The 19,649-nt window shown below is 50.8% G+C and overlaps 1 protein-coding gene and 1 long non-coding RNA gene across 3 annotated transcripts in view; both read right to left on the bottom strand.

The window, feature by feature from the left end:
• Positions 1 to 6,579: 6,579 nt before the first annotated feature.
• Positions 6,580 to 9,361, bottom strand: ELFN2 (extracellular leucine rich repeat and fibronectin type III domain containing 2). Its single transcript, XM_055809197.1, has one exon. It carries the CDS (start codon positions 9,004 to 9,006, stop codon positions 6,580 to 6,582), a length of 2,427 nt encoding a protein of 808 aa, XP_055665172.1. The 5' UTR covers positions 9,007 to 9,361.
• Positions 9,362 to 9,420: 59 nt separating this feature from the next.
• The window catches only part of LOC114010916 (uncharacterized), a 50,188-nt gene continuing 39,959 nt past the window's right edge, over positions 9,421 to 19,649 (bottom strand). For both annotated transcript variants that reach the window (XR_008747811.1, XR_003552619.2), the window contains one exon: positions 9,421 to 9,646. This is a non-coding gene — a long non-coding RNA (uncharacterized LOC114010916). The remainder of the gene's footprint in view (positions 9,647 to 19,649) is intronic.

Here is a 19,649-nt window from a genome sequence, read left to right as displayed (position 1 = left end):
CGCACCAATAGCCATGGATTTTTGCTGGCTGCATTCTCAATTTTAAATATTGATGGTTAGGAAGAGCTGAGATCAGGATATCTGCTGGTGGATTAGGCTACAGATTGCTCAGTCATTACCCACAGCCGAATCACCTGGCTTGGACTGCCTTCCTCCAGAGAGCTCTGGAGCTTGGGCAGAGGATGCCTCTCACCGCCAGCCAAGGATTTGTTGTGTAGGTGATGGGCGAGGGAATGCTGCCCTACACCCAGGCAGTGCTGTGTGCCTGCCCAGAATGGAGCATGAACTGGAGGCTGGTCAGTGCAGGCGAGGACTTGTATCATGGCAGAACTGAGGACTTAGTGAAAATGAGGATGTGTCCAAACAAGGCAATATCCAAGGGCAGAGAAACAGTGTGTTTGGGGACAGTAGATGGCCACTGGGTGCCTGGGAGAATCCCAAATACTTCTCCTGTGCCCTGGCCTAGCTTTCTTAGTTTCTCCCATACCCTGTTCCCTCCCATCCCGCCTCCTCTACAAGACAAGGCTGCGACAAATGGACTCAGAAGCAGCTTTTCATACTTTTTGTTTGTTGTTTTTTAGGTTTTTTTGTTGTTTTTTTTTTTTAAATAAGAAATTTATTGCAAATATAGAAATTGATTTTCTCCATACAGGAATCTCCGAGTTGAGGAAAAAACGATTTCGTGCCATTCAGTTTTAAAACAGGAAAAGAAAGAAAAAAATAAATAAAAGAAAGAGAAAGAAATAAAACTCTAGAAGAAGAAAGAAAGCAAGAAAGAAAGAAAAGAAAAAAAAGAAGAAAAGAACACAATTCCAACTCAAATTTGTCCATACACAACCAGGGGGGGTCACAGGGTTGTTACGGAAGGAGGAACACCAAAGAGGCCACAAGGAGCCAGTCCCAGCAGCTGCCTCCCAGGCCCTTCCTTACATTCAAGGGCTGATAACCCAGGCTGTGTGCCCAGCAGCTGCTCGCCCCTTCTCACCCCCTCGCCCCAGGCGCTGTGCTTGTGGATGGACCAGCCGTACCAGCCCTGGAGGGTCTGGCCTGACCCGGCCTGCCTCTTCCTCTTCCCCCCAGGGAAGGTGGAGAGCAGGTGGTGGGGGCAGGCCACCCAAGAGCAAGGCCTCACAGTGGCGATGGTAGTTATGGGGGAGGCAAAGGCCAAGCCAAACGTGCGAGGATGGGACAGACGGAGGGGGGACCATAAGGGGGAGAAAGAGAGGGTGATTTACCTCCTGGCAGGGCAAGAAGGAGAGGAGGTGCCCACCCAGTGGGAGAAGGAGAAGCTGGGCATATTGCCCTCTCTCCACCCGGGGACAGGGGGTGTGTGGGGGCGGCCCTGCAGAGAGCTGCCCTGGTGGGACTGCGCACGGAGTGGTATGGAGACGTCTCCCTACAGTGCGTGGCAGGGGAAGATGAGGGGAGGCAGACCGAGAACACCCCTCACAGTACAAGGCCAAAGCGGCTGGAGGGACAGGGTGTGGGAGTGCGTGCGTGTGTAGGGGGATGCAACAGATGCCCCCCTTTGCCCCTTCTTCAGGGAAAGACCCAAAATCACCTGCCAGGGTGAGCAGGGGGCAGCTGAGGTGGGACAGGCTCCGGCCAGCCCTACAAGAGACCCCCATAGCCCAGCGTCCATCCCACACCAAGCCACCCTGAAGATGCTCCCTCCTGCTCAGATGGTGGGACAGCAGCAGGCTGGTTCCAGCAAGAGGATGCGGCTCCATGAGGCGCTTCTTGTGGGCAAGCTTGTGCTGTAGGAGGTGGTGGCAGTGGAAGGGGCATTCTTCAGGCTCCTGGAGGCGGTGTCCTTCCAGATGCAGCTGAGCTTTCTGGTCAGCAGCAAGCATGACAAGTGTGCTTTCAGGGCCCTGGGTCCAACTCCTGCTCACGTGGCAGCTGCGCACTCTGTAGTGCTGAGCTTTGCCCTACAGAGAGGGGCCACAGCTCATGATGAAGTCTGCCCAGCTCTTTTTTTTCCAGCTGTTGCTAACTTACTATCCACCTCCTCTCAGAAAGCCTCCACCCCTGCACTCAACCCTTTCTCTGCCTGATCCCATTCTCCCTTGACCGTCCCATTCATTTCACTGTGGCCATCTCCTCTCCTGGTCTTTCCTGCCTGTCCCTCTTCTCCACCCTCTCTGTCTCCCTCTACCTGTCCCCTTCTTGCCTCCCCATTCCTTGTTCCCACAACACCTTCCTCACCCCTGCTGTGTGTGCCACTCTCTCTTCCGCAACTCCTTTTCCCCCTTCTCTACTGCATCTCCCCCTCCTTCCCGCAAGCCTGCCTGGTGGAGCCTCCTCCAGGAAGGCAGGCTGATTAGCATTGCAAACACACAAAGGCCTCCTCAGCCCAACATAAATCTTCATTTGTCAGTCATGAATATTTCACACCTGCCTCGAGAGGGATTTATTCAGCATGGAAGACTGGGGAAGGGGAGAGGGGAACGTAGCACTGCAGCATAAGCTGGGGCAGCACTGGCAGGGATGGGGAAGAGCTTTGCCCCACAGGATCAGCACAGCTAGGGTCTAACCTTCACTCTTCTGGCTGTAGGAACACAGCTCAGGTTCCCCCTACCTCGAGTCTGTTCCTGGGGAAACAGGGCAGGTTGGCACCCAACCTTATTCCTCACCCTCCACACTTTCCAGTGAGGTCAACTATACCAATTTTCCCTTCCAAGAGTCACCAACCCAGAAATAAAGTGTGAAAGGGGCTGGTCCTAGTTCCGCCCCATGGATCCACTTTGCCCTGAGAGAAGGCAGCGGTGGGGGACTCTTGCCAAAGCCAAGACATACAGGGCTTAGAAACTTCAGGCAGTCTCTCCACATTTGCTCCCACCACAGAGGCCTTAAATGTTTCATCATGCCCTGCCCTCTGCCAGGGCCACTCATGGGAGAGGAGGGGTAGATCAGACCTAATCCAGAGCTCTGTTCAGTCAATGAGAGGAAGGTGTTGGGAGCTCCTCTAAGTGATTGCAGCAAGCTCCACATCAAGCTTTCACTGTATCAAAGGTTTCCCTGCAGCTGAAGCACTCATTGTTCCTTCAAGAATAGCCTTGCTCGTAGATTTGGGAAAGAGCAACCAGGGCAAGGGGATGGTAGTGACCATTTCTCTTATCAGATCGATCTTGATGGGCCTCACTCTTGTTTCTAAATAATTAGGAGAAACAATGACCACTAGAAAGAACAGGCCTTTGGTATATAACACGTTCCCCTTCACACACACAACCCGGAAAAGCAGCTGAGAGACAGCATTTGGGGCAAGGGGCAGGGGACACTGGAAAGAGGAAGGAATATTATTTTATGAGGGTGATTGGGTTGGGTTCTCTTTGGGGTGTGTTCCCTCCCAAACTGGTAGAAGTCTCTCATAAATCACATCAGGGATGAATGAAAGGGCTAGGGAAAACAGGAACAAGGACAGGAGAGACTTTGAGGGAGGAGGTTAAATTCCAACAAACTGGCACATACACAACAGGTGTTTGCTCAGAAAAATACAGTAAAATCATCATGCAAATAGAACGTTAAATCTGCTTTCCTCCAACAGGGCTGGCGTCACTTTGTGAGCCCTCATCCCTGGGGAGGGAGCAGGACAAGGAAGAAGGGAGGAGGAAGGAAGGTGAGACACTTAGTTCCCCTTCCTTGCCCTCTTCCTCCCACAGAACAGTCCATCTTGTGCAAACTTCACCCAGTGTTTTGGAGTGGGGGGCTACAGTTGGGAGAGAAATGGCTTATCCCTCCTACCCAGCCTTACCCCTACCACAAGCAAAAGAAGGGCCTGATGATAACTATCCCTGACCTTTCTTTTCTGCCTTGTTGGGGTGAAGGGGGAAGGGAGCAGAAACCATTACAGGTTAATGCTCCCCCAGAAAGTATAGGCTGAGTGGAACCTATTACAAGACTATGCAGCAGAGAAGCACAGGGAGGGAAGAGGTGGGGAGAGGAACAGGACTCTATCCCCTGTGCCTGTCATCCCCCTTTTCCTGTCCAGTTCTGTGCCCCAGTCATTAGCCTTTCCTGCTTGGATGGTTGCCATGCTGGAAGATGGCTGGGTATGCTCCATGTGGTAGCTGGAGAGGTGTCTGCTACACTAAGCATTTCTCACAGCATTTACCTGTCTTGATTTGCTGCATTGCCCCAACATGGAGGGACACCTGGCAGCAGTGATGTGACTTCCCTTCATCCTCCTGCACATACACACACATGCGCAGACACACGTGTGCACACACACACACCTCTTCCTCTGGGTTAGACTGGCTCCTACCGTGTGGAGTCAGTCCCATGAATACCTCTGGACTCAAGGCAAAACAATACTTTGACTGTGGACAAGCAGGCTGACAGTGAAGGAGGCTGAGGCAGTAGGATCAGGACCTGGCTTAGGATTGTTACCATCAGCTTTCCTACAAGGAAGGAACCCCATGGATCTTCACAGGTTTAGACCCTGGGGATTTCTCTAGTTTTCACACACCAGGCTCTGCCTACTGCTGCTCCTCACTTACAGAGGGTGAAGTCATGTCACCTGTGGCGTAGAAAGGAGCTCTCACAGCTGGCAGCGCTACCTGACAGATAAGGTTCTCTGCAGGCAGCATGTAAATCCCTTCCAGAGAGGCTCCTACACCCTCATCCTTCTCCCAGGGCCCCCAGAAACACTGCGGCTTCTGAGGAGCACCTCAAAAGGAAACAGCCGCTTAGGAAAGACCAACACAACACAGGCTCTCACCCTCATCCTGATAAAGTTGAATGATTGTCAAGAATAGGGGTGTGCAGCTCATGGAAAGGAGACCCACTGTGCTGCATAAAGATGCACTCAGCAGGCAGCACCCCTGTCTGACAGAAAACTTTGGGGGAGACAGTGCCAAGATTGTGCTTTGTTGGGCTGCTCAGAAATGGGATGAAGTGGAGAGGGTAGTAGGCTCATTCCCAACTCTGCACTAGATCTTCTGTCCAAGGGACAGAGGTTGGGACCTAGCGAGTGAAACCAGGTTTTTGCCAAGACATTAAAGGAACCCTAAGAAAAGTTTGTCACAACTAACTGCGAGGAGGTGGAGGATTTAGGAGGTGGTATGTTGCTCTGACTCTCATGAGGGCCTCTAAGTATTCAAAGGCACACTGCCATCCAGAGGCTGGTATCTTCTTCTATCCCAGCATACACAGTGTGACCGCACACTCAAAGGGACCTTCTTCTGGAGCCATCCCTTCTGGCCTACTCCCAGGATCCATGCTCACATTCCTTTTGTTTCCTGTGTTCCTGCCCTCCCCCTAGGCTGTCTCCTATCCATGCCAGAATGTCCATGGCCTATCCAAGAGGAAGCCACTTCTTGGCTTTTCTGTCAACTCAGTGAGACGAGCAACTGAAATCCTATTCTTCACATCCACTTTCAAGTGAGGAGGTTGAGTGATGCTCTTCTCACGCACACCCACCCACCCCCACACCCAATGGTGCAAATGAATTGGGAAGAGCTGCAGAAGCTAGCTTGGTGTAGAACTCATTCTGCCGTGTTCCTCTCCAGGTCCCTTCCTCATAGTAAGGGAGACATGAACAGAGTATCAAACCCACTGCACAAGGGCAGCCTGAGCATAGGTGTGTGTGGTGGGGGGCATCTCTGACCTGTAGCACTCATGGAGAGATGGGAACCCTTTACACCTCTGACAGACCAGACCTTCCTGCCTTTTCCTCCACCACTCCTTGAGGACCTGGCTTGCCATGCCAAAGAGCACATTCATACCCCCTCTACCAACTGGCAGATGCCTGTCACTCCAGAATTGCTGGTGTTCATCAGCAACAACATGGCAGGAGAAGAGAAGGAGGAAGAGCAGCAAGGGCACAGAGCCTGTTGTACAGCAGGTCCTACCTCCCTTAGTCCTCTACACCTCCTCTCCTTCTGAGGATGGAGGTTCATGAAGTATCTAGACAAAAAGTGCAAGCCTAGGGAGCCTTAACATAGAAAGGTAGGGAAAGGCAAAGGAAAAGAAGCAAGAGAACTTCTTCCAACAAATCCCACCTATCTTTGAAGGGGATAGGAGAGAGGCAAAAGCCCCCACTGCCAAAGGAAATGAGAGGAAAATTAGTGATGGAAGATTCGGAAAAGCAGGCATATCAGGTGGGCAGAGAAGCTTTCTAAACCAAAGTCCTCCCTTCCCACCCAAAAGAAAATTCAGCCCTCAACAGGAACAGAAAGAGCAACAGTTCAGAGCTGAGTTTCATGCCCAGTGAGTGTCCATCCCTGCCCTTCCCCTGCCACCGCTGCCACCCCCTCCTGGGCCATTCCCACCCACCAACACTCCAGTGTTGTTACCACAGTGTCAGAGCGTGACGCTACTCCCAATCATCTGCAGGCAGAACAATGGTCCCCATAACACAGTAGAGACAATTCGGCATGTGTGTGTGCCTGTATGTGTCTGTGTGAGAGTTTTCTGTTGTTGTAAACTTTAAGAAACAATTTTGTCAGTTTTGTATTTGTCGAGAGTATTTTGATGTTGGTTTATTTTTCACAGTCAAGTGGCATATTTTTTTTCTGGTTGTTGGGGAGAGGGGGGGGTCTTGTTTTGTATTGTTTCCTTGGAAAGAGTGAGGGAGAGTCACAGCTTCTGCTGAGCAGAGACTCCTTTCCAGTAATCCAGGATGTCATGCAGATCCTCATCCTTGGCAAACTGAACTTTCTTCCGCAGGGCATGCCCAGCTGCCATGTACACCTCCTCCCTGTGGTGCTTCTTGTAAGGCCGGAATCGTTCCCAGATCTTGTGGGTGCTCTCTGATGAGTACTCAGGGCTGGAGGAGTAGCCCGAGAAGTAGTGTCTGGGGGAGAGCTGGGAGTACGTGGAGTCTCGCTTGGACCGGGAAAGTGGCTTAAGAAATGACACCCGCTGGCTCAAGGTGTCAGCACTTTCCTCATAGTACAGGGCCGGGAAGGAGTGACGGTGCTCACTGCAATGGTAAGAAGGCTTGACCTCCAAGTGGTGGATGGCGCCCGGGGACACCAAGGGAAGACGATCCAAAGGGCTGTTGAGTGGGCTGCCCTTCTCAATGTATTTGGAGTCAGACTTGCTGAGTGGTGGGTGGTCAGGCACATCCAAGCTGAAGACCTTGGCGCTCTTGATGGAGCCACTAGAGGAGACACTGCAGGTCTTTCTGGCCACAGCAGCATCAGCACTGAGTTGGCGCTGCAAAGGGTGGTGGGAGCTTTCCTTGTAGGGTGGGGAAAGAAAGCTGGGCCGCTCTAGTCCACCCGAGGAACTGGCTGGGATGGACTGGCACTCAAAGGCCATGTCTGAGTCAACACCACTCCCACCACCCAGGAAGGAAGCTGTGTCCAGCTTGAGGGCATCAATGCAGTTGTTGATGATCTGGTTGACCTTGTCTACCTCCTTGGCTATGGTAGAGATCTCAGCAGCTGAGCCTTGCCCATTGTCAAGCTCCCTCAGGTCCTCATCCCGCTGGGTTCGCTCCAGCCCATCCCCAGCACCAGTTCGCACCTCAATGTAGTTACCTTTAGTGGTAACTTTAGGAGTCTCCATCCCAGCCTCCATTGACTTTGATGGGGGCAACTTCTCCCCAATCATGGAAGGGATGGAGGACATCCGTGAGACAGGGATGACTGGTGGCTCACCCAGCTTCTGGGAAGGATGGACCATGGTGCTGGTATCAATATCTGATCCATAACGCATTTCCAGAATGGTTTTTTTGACATTGAGGGACTTCTGTTTCTCTTCCTGCATCCTCCGCTTCCGTAGGCAGTAGTACACCACCCCTAGGACAATGACCATGCCAAAAAGGCAACCCAAGGTGGTCATGATATAGTGAGTGGTGGTGGAAGTACTGGAAATAGGGTCCTCCCTGCCTTTGCTCCGGGTTGCAAAGGTCAGGCAAGTGTGGTTGTAGCGCCTGTTGTTGCGGATGGAGGCCACACAGAAAGTATAGTCAGTGTGGGCCTTCAGCTTGTTGACAGTGACATACTCCTTCTTGCTCTTCAGTGTTGCTATGTCAGAAACATAGCTGTTGTTGTACTGGACCAGCACATACATCTTACTGTAGGGCATGGGGATGGTTACCATCAGGATGGCTGAGGTGATGGTGACATCATGGAGCTTGATGCTGGGACTGAACGAGGAGTCAGTAGTGGAAGAGGCTGGAGGCTTTACCGAGAGGAAGTCCCCAGGGCTGATGGCTGAGCCTTCATCCAGGTCTCGCTGGGAGTCAGGCGTATAAGGGGTAGGGTTGACCCTGGAGAGGGAGGGGATGGTGCCACCTCTGCACATGGACTGGAAGATGGTGATGGCATTGCGGTTGTGGTGAGGCCGAGGTACCAGGAGCGGGTACCCAGCAAACTCCCGTGGAGTCTCACACTGGAGCCGGTCGTAGTTCTTGGTGACATTGTTGAAGAGTGCCAGCCAGTTAAGAAAGCTGTAGAGGCTACAGTCGCAGTTGAAGGGGTTGCCAGCCAGCTCACACACCATCAGATTGCTCAAGCTGGTGAAAGTGTTCCCCTCCAGACGGCTGAGACGGTTAGATGACAGGTCAATGCTAATCAAGCTGGGGCACTCAGAGAAGGCAGTAGGGGTGACCAGCTCAATTAGGTTGTGCTGCACAAAAAGGAACTGGAGACGGGCCATGCCCCGCAACATGCCCTCGGTCAGGTTGGTGAGTTTGTTGTAGCCCAGCTGTAAGACCTGGAGGTTTGACTGGCCCATGAAAGCCCCATCCTCGATATAGGAGATCTCATTCTTGGTCAGGTTCAAATCAGTCAGGTTGCCAAAGCGGTTGAGGGAGGAGTACAGCACCACTTTGAGCTTATTCTCATTCAGACGCAAGTCGTGCACTGTGCTGTTGATGTGCTGGGGGATGGTCTCATACGGGGGCTGGTTCTGGCTGCAGATAGCCAGCCACACATAACCTTTGTCCCCCTCAATCAGCCAGCAGTCACCTCGCACGGTGCCAGGGGAAAACAAGCAGAGCAGGGCAGCTGCCCACAACCCCAGGCACATCATGGTCTGCAGTGGTGCCCTCATCAGGACAGAAAAAAAAAAAACCCAACAAAGAATACCCTCAAATCTCAGGACCACAGCAAAAGGAAACTAAGGGGCAGAGGGAAGAGAAAGGGCCAGTACCTGGGGTTTAGCAATGGAAGGGCATGAGCACCCCAGTCCTACTGGGTGTCATCACCATTGTTTCTTCTTGCCCTCTGGGTCAAGCCAGGAGCATGGAGCAGGGGGAACACATGCAATCTGCTTGCAGTACACCCAAAAGCTATGACCATGGATGGTTGGTCTGGGAGCTACCTTGTGCTTCTTTTCTAAACAAAAAATCAGACTGAGGATAGCAAATCTTGTTTGATGTTCATGAGTGACTCACCCACTTTTTCCACTTTTCTCCCTCCCCCCCACCCCCCACCCCCACTTAACCCACCCCAAAACAAACCCAAGTCCTCCCCGCCTCTAGTCTTCCCCTGCCCTTCCACGGTGTGATTTGGAAGAACAAGGCAGGGCTGCCTCCTCTGTCGCTCACGCTCCCTTGGTTCCTCCTCCTTCTCTTCCTTCTCTCCTGGGTTCTCTCTGAGAAGCTTCAGAGCTTCAAATCAAACATGTCGAAAACAAAACTACAGAGAGGGAAAGAGCAAGTGTGCACAAGAGATCCATCTGTCACTGGAACCTGAAAAACAAAGCACACAGGAGACAAGAAGAGGCATCAGTTGGAGAAGTCTTTGAGATAACAGTATAGAAAGCAAGGTTTCATGAGAAGTTTCATGAGAAGAGAGAGATGGGGAAGAGATGGCATTATGGGGAGGTGCAAGCATGAGAGGAGTGGTACTGCCTACCATGCTGATAAGCCTTTGAGAAGGGAAGCCTTACGACATATGATCTCATATAAGGTGTATGCAGAAGGGTACCCAAACTCCCTTAAGTAAAGTGATCAAAGCCAGGGACCTGGTGGAAGGCATCACCTGGGGGTAGAAGGGGAATGGGAGGGATGGTGGGAAACATAAGGCTGTTATTGCAGGCAGCTCAAACCTCCTAGTGTAAACAAAGGCAAGCCCCAAACACCGCCAAAGCCATGGATTTTCAGCTGCCTGAAAATGATGTACACAGAATGCATGAAGCAGGGAAAATGCAGACAAGCCTCCCCCCCGAAAAAAAAAAAAGCAACACTTTTTTGTTTGTTTCCTTTCTTCCTTGATGCAAGAGGGATAAATAATTCAAGCCACATGTAACTACTTGTGCTCTAAAAATTGTTACTGCCTCTTAGTGCAGGGATAAGGCTGTTGAGGTGAGCCAGCCTGGCTTGATCCTGCTGGGTTGGGCAGGCTGTAGGCAGTGTGTCAAATACCAGCCTCCGGTCTCTCACCCAGCAATGCCAGCAGTCCTAAGCTGGAGCCCACCACCCACCTACCTCCCCATCAAAGAGAGATGTACAGCTTCCATCTTCCTACTTTGCCACCTCTCCTTGGAGGCCGTCAACACCGCCCCTTTGTGGGAAAGGACACCTCAGGAAAGGACAGGCTTCCTGGTCCTGATTGGGAAAGGCAGCCCGGAGCACCCTTCCCTCCAGCCACAGCTTCAACCCTTCTCCCACTGTGCTGAGGCAGAAGCCTGGCAGGGGTGTCCTCAGACAGTGCAGAGGAAATATTTTCATATAGCAGATAAAACATGTGGGCACTGCACCCTCTTTTTTTTTTTTAATTTTGAGAAGAAATAAAACAATAAAAAACAGAGAAAAGGATTCTTAGTTAATGAAAAATAAAGGTTCCCTTTTGCCCCTGGTATTTTGGTGGGAGGCTTCTCACTAAAGATATCTCCGAAGCTTTTGCTGCAAAAGCTGAACCAATTTCTAGCAGATAGACACAAAGGGCAGAAATAAAATGAAGGAAGATAAATGGAGGAGGAGTGAACCCTTGAGGAACAAGGTTTACGTCTGTGGAAAAATCTGAGCTGATTTGGGTCTGTGGAATTACCAGGCCAGCTGGATTAAAGGATCAGAGATAGTGTCACAGAGAAACACTTAAATATTCAATAATCCAAACAGTAAAGCCAAGATGGAGAAGGGGAGGGGGAGAAGAGCTAGACCAATGGAAAAAACAGAGAGAAAGCTCTGTCCTCAGAGCTCATCATCTGAGGCCAACAAACTCATGTCATAAATGTCATTTATGGTTGTCATGATGGCCTCCAGCTGCTGCCCCAGCTTTGCATCAGCCAGCGCTGAAGCAGAAGGCACAGGTTTTTACATTCTGTTGCTTTGTTTCTCAGCCTTATAATCCAATAAGAAATAATTTCCTGACACTGTCTCCCCAGATGCATCAGATAAGAAGCACATTTGGCTCTCCACAGGCTGGGACCCACAAGCCTCTGATATTCCTGATCACCAGTCCCCTGCCCTGTCCCACCTTTTCCAGAGGTGACTCCATGCAGAGATACAGCCAATCCCTCACACCATCTCTATCCCTCTACCTTCCTCTTTAATGCCCCTTCACTTTGCCCAGTCTCTTGCACTAAATAAAAGAGTGACAGATACTACCAGGCTTTTTGCACATTGGTGTCCAAAGTATGTCAACCCCAGGAGAGGCCAGGGGCAGCCCCTGAGCAAGCAATGAAAAGCTTAACCCATATTTTAGCCAGCATCCTTCTCTGAGCATTATGCTTTGGCCTGTCTGTCTCACCTCACCAAATACTCTGCACAATATCCAACTCCATACAGAAACATCCCATCCCCCTTGCTTTGACCCCTTCTGGTAGGGGAGGCTGCTCCAAATGCTGTGCTGAAGTCATCACTGCCTGCTGTAGCTTGTTCATGGTGCACAGGGAGAAACTCTGAGGTCAGGACCACGTTCTTCTGCAGCAGCCCCAGCAATCACTAAAAGCCACCCCATCCCACCCAGGGAGATGCATTCAGGCAGCACAGAGAGGGCTTGGAAGGGGAGATGTCCTAGCAGCCTGAAAAAGAAAGAGGTTAGGGGGTGGATGGAAATGAAGGTGGTGTTTATGCTTGGTATGTGTCAAAAAGAAGGGGGCCGTGCAGAGAAGACTTGCTTCCTGTCGATCACCCACCTTGGCTGTGCAACCTTGCCTCAGCCAAAGGAAGGGCCAAGCCAATCCTCAAGCCAAACTTGTTGGTTCCCTCAGGTCCCCAAGGTGACTACATACAAGAAATATGCAGACCTTGCCATTCTTCCCCCAACAGCTCCTGTCTCCCCACTATCGCACTGGTTTTAAGGGTCCTGAGGCTAGCCTAGCCTGTGGCCTCCTCCACTCTTGTACATGGCCCAGGACTCCGTTTCAGCTCAGGAGTGCTGGTGTCCAGCTCCACCACAGCCATGCCCTGCCCTTTAGGGAGCAGCTGCTCCCTGACACTGGCAATTCACAGGCAAGGGGAGGTCAGGGATGGGGGTCAGCAGCATACCCTCCCTAAACTGTCTAAAACCAAATGAACACAAGTCAGATAGCATTGGAATCCAGCATCACAAGGAAGCAACACTCCTTTCTGCTGGCCTGAAAGCTGCTGACAGTGAAATTGGCTGATTCTCTTCCTTGCTTCTCAGGCAAGAGAGCAAGAAGACACAGAGTGGAAGGGTGGGCAGGGAGAGCAAGAGCAAGCAACTCCAGCCCAAAGGAGAGCCAGTGAAGGGGGACACACAAGTTGTGGAGAGCCTGGTTTCAAGACAGGCTGTGGTTACAGGCAAGAGGAAGATTTGAGACGTTGGATCTGTTTTACATGGCAGATGCAGGGTCACCACCTGCATCTGCTGGACCTACGCAGCTGTAGGATCCCAACACTCTTCAGTGTAACTCAAGATGGCTCTTACAACGTGCCCTTGGCTCTTGGCCATCCTGGCTCCTGGCCATCCTCACGTGTGCAAGAGCATCAAGGAACACGAATGGCATTGTGCATGAATGGCTGTACCCTCCTCGGCTGGCACAAAGTCAACCCATCAGCTCCCAGCTCCTGATAATTTCCCTCTGGTTTATTCCCTACTAGTGGATTCCTGGATGTTATTGGCATATCTTTGCACCAGAGTGTTTGGAGAAAAGCAGGAGGTCACAGGGATGGTTCCCCTCTTCAGAGGAGAGAGCGGGAAGGGTGAAATGGAGGGAGGAGAGCCCCAAATCTGAGTCAGGAGCTTGCTGTACTGATAGCCATAGACAACTCTTGATTAAGCATTAAGGTGGTGCAGGGGGTGACACAGGAGCACAGTCACTAGTTAGATGGACAGGCATGAGGGCAAGTTAAAATACAACCACTGAAAGTATGGAGAGACATATAGACATATACAAGCTGTGGCTGAGGGTGTAGAAGGACCACAAGTGAGAAAGGATACAAGCTCTAGGGGCTACAGTGTAAAAAGGCAACCAGAAAAGCCACATACAGCAGCAATTTGGGCCTGAAATTCTGACCTTGTTAACCTTGTCCTCCTGGGGCCCAGTGCACTGGAAAAGCCAGCACTTAATTCTACCATTGCTTAAACGGTGCTAAGAGCCTCCCATTAGAAATGCATGCATTAAAAACCTGCCAAACATTCATGGCTCCTCTGGGGACACCCCGAAACCAGGCCAAAGCTCCTGCTGTTTTCTTATACTTTGTGCTGCAGCTGGGCAACAGCCCTCTTCCCAGCTCAGTGTGCTGCTTGCTCCTGGCTAGCCTCAGGGCACAGGCACCATCTCCAAGTGGTTCTGCCTCCCCCATCTTGGCTTCAGGGTCCTTCCAGGATTTCTGTAACCACTTTCCAAAAAAGGCCTTTCCCAGGGATGTTTGGTACTGTCAGTTAGTGCCTTACTTGAAGGGACTCTCCACACCTGCTGGATAGTTTCTGTAGTACACACTGGTCTCAGCATCACTGCAGCTGCTTATATCACCACACAGAGATGTTCCTTGCTTCTGCTCCTGGTTATATTGGAAGGACAGTGCTGTGGGAGAAGCTTGCAGCACAGATGTGGCACTTACACAACAACAGCCCCTCCCCTCAACGCCACTGCTTCCAGGGATGCTCCGATTTATTGCAGGAATTACCATCAAGACATGCAGCAAAGAACCTGTTGCTGTGCCCAGAGGTGCTCCAGAAGCCCTGAGAAGTTTGGGACCAAGAGAAGAGGGAGCAGGAAGCATGATGACCTGTGGATTTGTGACGTGGAAGACATCTGAGAGAGAGAGTTAAAGTCTTCTGCTGCAGCTTCTCTGTTGTCCACCAAGGGTTGAGCTCAAATGGCACTCTTGGCTTTAATAGGGTTCTGTGAAGGTTTCTCTTGTTTTCTCTCTTCTCTAATTTATCCCTTTATTTTCATGAAGCATGTAAGATCTCAGCATCTCTGAGATCCATCCCAATGTTACAATTATTTGAAATTGGCCCTGTAGTTTCAAAAATCTAGAGGAAAGAGGAGCTGGCTTAGGCAGAAACAAAAAGAAAAAAGAAAAGGTTGTAAAGCCAGCCTAGAAAGTCATGCAACAAAAGGTGTTTTCATGTTACTAATGAGACATGCTTTCATATCTTACAGGGGTTGAACTGGTATCAATGTGTCCTGCTGAAGGGTGGCCACTCAATGTTAGAAACTCTGTGAGTTTTGGCAGAGTGCTGCCCCAAAAGAAATCTTATGGTTCAACTCTGGGCAGGTTCATTTTACCATCTACAAATGCACAGTGCCTGCTGGGGAAAAATCATTCCTCTGAATAGCCCTGCCATGAGTAGGGAGAAAGCTTGCAGCTCCCAAACTCCAGCTGTCCCTGACACAAGGAAACCCAAAGTACTAGGATCCCAGAAGGACACTGCAGTGAGGAAGCCCACGAAACCACACAGGATCTCAGCTGCTTCTCACAGGACACTGCTGCAAGGATGCTTGGATACTGCTGCAAGGATGCTTGCAGCACTCAAATTCCAGCCAGCAACAATGGGGCTTTGCACAGAGGTAGGGCAGGGGTCTGAAATAAAGGCTGTAGGACTTCCCCCAGGACATGCTGCTCTGCAGTCCTGCCCTTTAGCCAGTCTGGGGCACAGGACAAGTTCAGGTGTTAACCTGAATTGAGCATCTGCTATACACATGCACCCAGGCTCAAGCAAACTTACAGCCATTGGCTCTAAACCTTTGCTGGGCCAAACAGCTTAAAGACCAACCATGAAAAAAACCAGCACGATGCTGTATATAAAACCCCTGCTCTCCCATCACGCCTCCCCAACAGCGATTAGATGCCTAATTTGTTACACAGCAAGAAAGAGAGAATGGGAAAGCTCAGGGGAGAAAAATGAAGCAGCCTAGAATCATGAAAGAAAAGAGAGAGCTTTAGAAGCATAAATCTTATTTTAGAGTAATAAATACCGCCAGAAAGGTCCTTCATATGCCAGTGGTTCCCTGGCAGACCAGAGGGCCACCTTTGTTTTCCAAAGTGAAATGGTTACCTTTTATATTAATATGATTACTGAAGATTAAGTGGGATTTGCATCAAGCCAGCTCCACCCAGACAGCCCACGGCAGCAGCCCACAGGAGTGTGTGCATGGGGGTAGGCTGGGGGAACAACCTTCTTCAGGTAAAAGAGGATGTCAAGAGATTACAGGTTCCCTAAAAAAAACCTAGCAGCAATAAAGCTGCCTTCACTGCTCTCTTTCCAGGGGAGACGGGGGTCTGGGAAACATCACTCCCCTTGGTGTCATCCCATGAGCCCAGACATAAGACAGTGGAAAGGCTTAGAAATAATTCCTGTTGGTGATGGGGAGGGAGCGTGGGCTCTGTGTGACTGTCTGTAGGGACCTGCCACAGGGAGTGCAACAGCAAGACTGGCACTGCCTGTGCACGTGTATGAGTGTGCATGTGTGTGAGTCACTGTAGAGAAAGGGGTGGCAGTGTCGGCTCCAGGAGTGTGAGGCGGTGGGGGAGTATGTGTGGAGGAGTTGCTATAGGTGTTGGGGTGGACGTGCAGGCTGGGTATCTATGTGGGTTAATCACTCTGCAAAGCAGGGAATGAGTGCTGACTCCTGGAGGGGGAGGAATTGCCATGGGGAACTAGGCAAAGCACTGGTTGTGAGTGTGTGTGTGTGTGCGTGTGCGTGTGTGCGTGCGCGTGCGTGTGTGTGTGTGTGTGTGCGCGCACGTATGTTTGCATGAAGAAGTCACTGTGGAAAAAGTGGTGGGAGTTGTTAGCTCTGTGTGAGGCACCATAGGGGATGGGGTAAGGTTGTGGGCTGTGTGTGGGTGTGTGTGGATCATGGGAGACGACCACAGTTATGTGAATGTGTGTAAGGGAGAAGGGCTGTAGGAAAAGGGGTGGGAGCACTCCATCTGTATGTGTCCCCTGACATGAATCACTGTAGGGAGCGGGATGCGAGGAGTTGCTGTAGGGGACAGGGAATGACCTCTGCTCTCTGCGAGCTGTTGGGGAGTAAAGGGACAGGAGTGGCAGCTCTGCATGAGTATGCATGTGAGCTGCTGCAGGTAACAGCCCAGGAGTGGGGGCTCTGCGTAGGTGGAAGGGAGCTGCTGTAGGGAAGCAGGGTGGGAGTGTTGGCTCTGTTTGTGTGCAGGGCTTTGCTGCAAGGGAGGACAGCATGTCTGGCATGAAGCCAGGAGCAATTCTTCGGCTGTATGTGATGTCACTGTGAAGACCCCCATCCCCTCAGGGTCACCGTGATGCCTCCACTGTCCTGTGCTGGCCTTGCTGCCCAATTTCCTACAACAGCAGCTCCTGGCTTTCACCAGGCTGGCTGTGAAAGGCAGGTCCACAAGCTATTTGAAAGATGCCCTCACTCAAACCAAGCATACCTCTAGTATTTCTGGATGCTAAATACATTCCCAGCAATGCACTGGCACCAGTTTGGAGTGCCACCAAACATGCTACCCTGCACGGAGGGGGTTAGTCCTTGCATTACAACTCACTACTGTCTCTTGCTGGAGGGACTCAGAGACTGAGCAATCGCATAGCTCCTGGGCTCGCTAAGGGTAGCAATCACTTCACAAGGTGCACTGGCAGCCAGCCATCCTGTGGAGGATACCTTCAGGCCTACAAACTCCTGTGGGGCACAAGCACTGGCATTCCAACATTCCTCAACATACTCTCGCCTTCCAGCCAACCTTCTCCTGAGTGGCCATCTGAAAGAGGTTCCCTCACTAGCAGTGAGACCTCTCTCCAAGTAAGACAAGCAGCCACCCCGGTACAACTTCAGCATGAAAACTCCAGAGGTCAAGCCACCATTCCAATGAGAAGAAGAGGCTGCCCTTGCATAGCCTTCCCAGCCAGAGTGTCTCTGACAGTTGTTACCCCAAGTTGTTAGTCTGCAAGATGTCAGAAGATGGACAGCCCCTGTGCTCAGGTTTCCTGCAAATGGAGAGTCAACCAGAAGCAGAAGCTGTTACAGATGGTGGTTCAAATATAGCAGATGCAGTTCTGACCTGATGTGGGACAGAAGCAAGGAAAGGTGTGGGAGGACATGAAGAAGCTGTTTCAGGTGACTCAAGAGTGAAATGCTGTGGCAGCATGGGCTAATGGGGACACTTCAGTCCCTTAAAACTCTTACTCTGGTCAATGTGTGCCTGGATTCAGCAAGAGAGTAGCCCCATGCTGGACAGGACATTATGTTTCCACTTGGTTACTTCCAACTTCCCTCCATTTTCCAACCCCAGGCAATGGCACAGCTCAGCCCCCTGGGGAGGGACCCTCCTCCCGGCCAGCTCGCCCACCTATTTTTCAAGCTAACATCTGACATGCATTTTGACACAGCCGTGCCCCTCCCCCCCCACCACTTTTCCCCACTACCTTACCTTGTTTAGTGCCTGTTTTTTTCTTCCATTGCCAAAACACAATGACTGTTATAATTAACAGATTATCTCAGTGCGACAGCTGCAGTCCTTTGAAAATTAGGTTGAATAACAGGATCCTGCCGTATGGTAATTTCTTTTCATCTCTCAAATATTTTCTCTCTCTTGCTCTCATTTCTACCTCATTTCTTTTTTTCCTTCTTTCTTCCCTCTCTCCCCCCTCCTGCCTTTGACCAGCTCCCTGACTGTATGAGTGATATCTTTGGGGTCAGACAGACAGAAGGGCTCTCTCTACCTTCAGCCTCAGCCTTCATTCCTCTTCTTTTACTACCACACATCACAGAGAGGCAGTGTTTGCAAGTAGGATCATAAACATGTCAGGAAAAACGGTGCCCACCAAAGGTGACGGTCAGGGGTCCTCTCACAAGCCCCACTGGCTCAGAAAGGCAGCCTCAGAATTCCGTGAGAAGGGGAGAAACTAGGATGCAGTAGCCCGAACCACTGCCTGCAACTTTCCCACGGGGAGCCAAGCGCAATGGTGTGGCTGAGTGGTTTGTACTGAGCTAGCCAGGGTGCTCTACCCACCCACCTACCCACCCGTCCGCCTTCTTGCTGACTCAGTATCTGCCCCTGACTCACCACTTGCTCACTGAATGGGGACTGGCAGTACTTATACGGCACCTTTCCCTCTCTCTAAGGCAATAGCTCTGCCACTTACCACCCCCTCTCCCCATTATCCACCTACATCTGTCTCTCTACCGACTCAATCAACCCAAGCCAGCCAAAAAAGCATCTTGCTTGGAATTCGGGGTTTCAAAACCAAAATAAGAACTGATGCTGCTCCCAGCTGGACTCAGACTAAAGGCTCTGGAAATTTGCTCCTCTGGGACTGGAGATCTCCTTGCCTCTGCTGTGAACTGGACTGATCCATTCACCAAAGTGTCTGGACTCCTCAGCCTCTGCTTAGGCAAACATGCCAGCACACAGTGTTTCAGGCTGCAAGGATGACCAGCCAGACACGTGGGATGAGTCTGTTGGGATGGTGCTCTGGATTTAGCAACTGAAAGGTTTCAAATTCAACATGCTCTGGACTCAAGAAATCTGCAACTTTGTCAGTTGTACCAGGAGCATCAGCTAACTATTCTTAATGCCTGGTTTGAACTCATGCAAAATGCCTTGATCCTGCACTGCTCATTTCAGCCATCTCTGTGATCTATATCACATCGCCTGTTACAATTAAACACTGCTGCTTCCTCTTGAAAAATAGGGCAGCATTCCTCCATACCACTCATCCATCACAGCCTAACCCACCTCTGCAGCGGCTAGCTCCAGCTGAGTCCTAGGCCTCTTCCTGCCTCCTCAGCACAGCCATTTCCTTTCCACCCATGGAGTTCCACCTCATTTATTTCCTTAATCCAGACTCAGTAGAACAGAAACACTTTGTCACCATTATTCTGCCAAAAGCCTAGTAGAGTCTTCTAACAAACCCTCATCTGTTCCATTGTATTTCAGCAGTCTCCGGTAATGCTCCTCCTCGGTGTCCACGATATCTCTCTTTTCATCCTTTGCCACCCTCAGCCTTCATTCTCCCTCTGCTTTCACTCCAGGCCCTGTGTTGGCTCGTGGAACTTACAGCACATCTCCTCATTCATTCACTGTCACTTATCCAAATGCTACCCTCACTTATTAATTCTCCTTTTTTCTAGTAGCATCCCTCCTCTGAATGCTTTGTACAGTCCCACTTACGTATCCAATAATAGTATTTTCCCAATGAGTGAGTCATATACCCCTTTGCTGACATTTAGAATTCTCCTTGTTCTTTGAAACACGTTTATTCATTCCCCCTCTCTACAATTATATATATCTACTCATGGTGTTGCATTTCCTACAGCAGCCGTGCAGCAAACAGATGATCCATGCAAATAAC

This window comes from Falco peregrinus, chromosome 6 (genome assembly GCF_023634155.1).
Source record: "Falco peregrinus isolate bFalPer1 chromosome 6, bFalPer1.pri, whole genome shotgun sequence".
Lineage (NCBI taxonomy): Eukaryota > Metazoa > Chordata > Aves > Falconiformes > Falconidae > Falco > Falco peregrinus.
The sequence above is the reverse complement of the archived record's forward strand: the minus strand, read 5'-3'. Positions and strand labels throughout refer to the sequence as shown.

Excerpts from the sequence above, each read along its gene's own strand:
- ELFN2 (XM_055809197.1), bottom strand. The coding sequence starts at position 9,006 with ATGAGGGCACCACTGCAGACCATGATGTGCCTGGGGTTGTGGGCAGCT.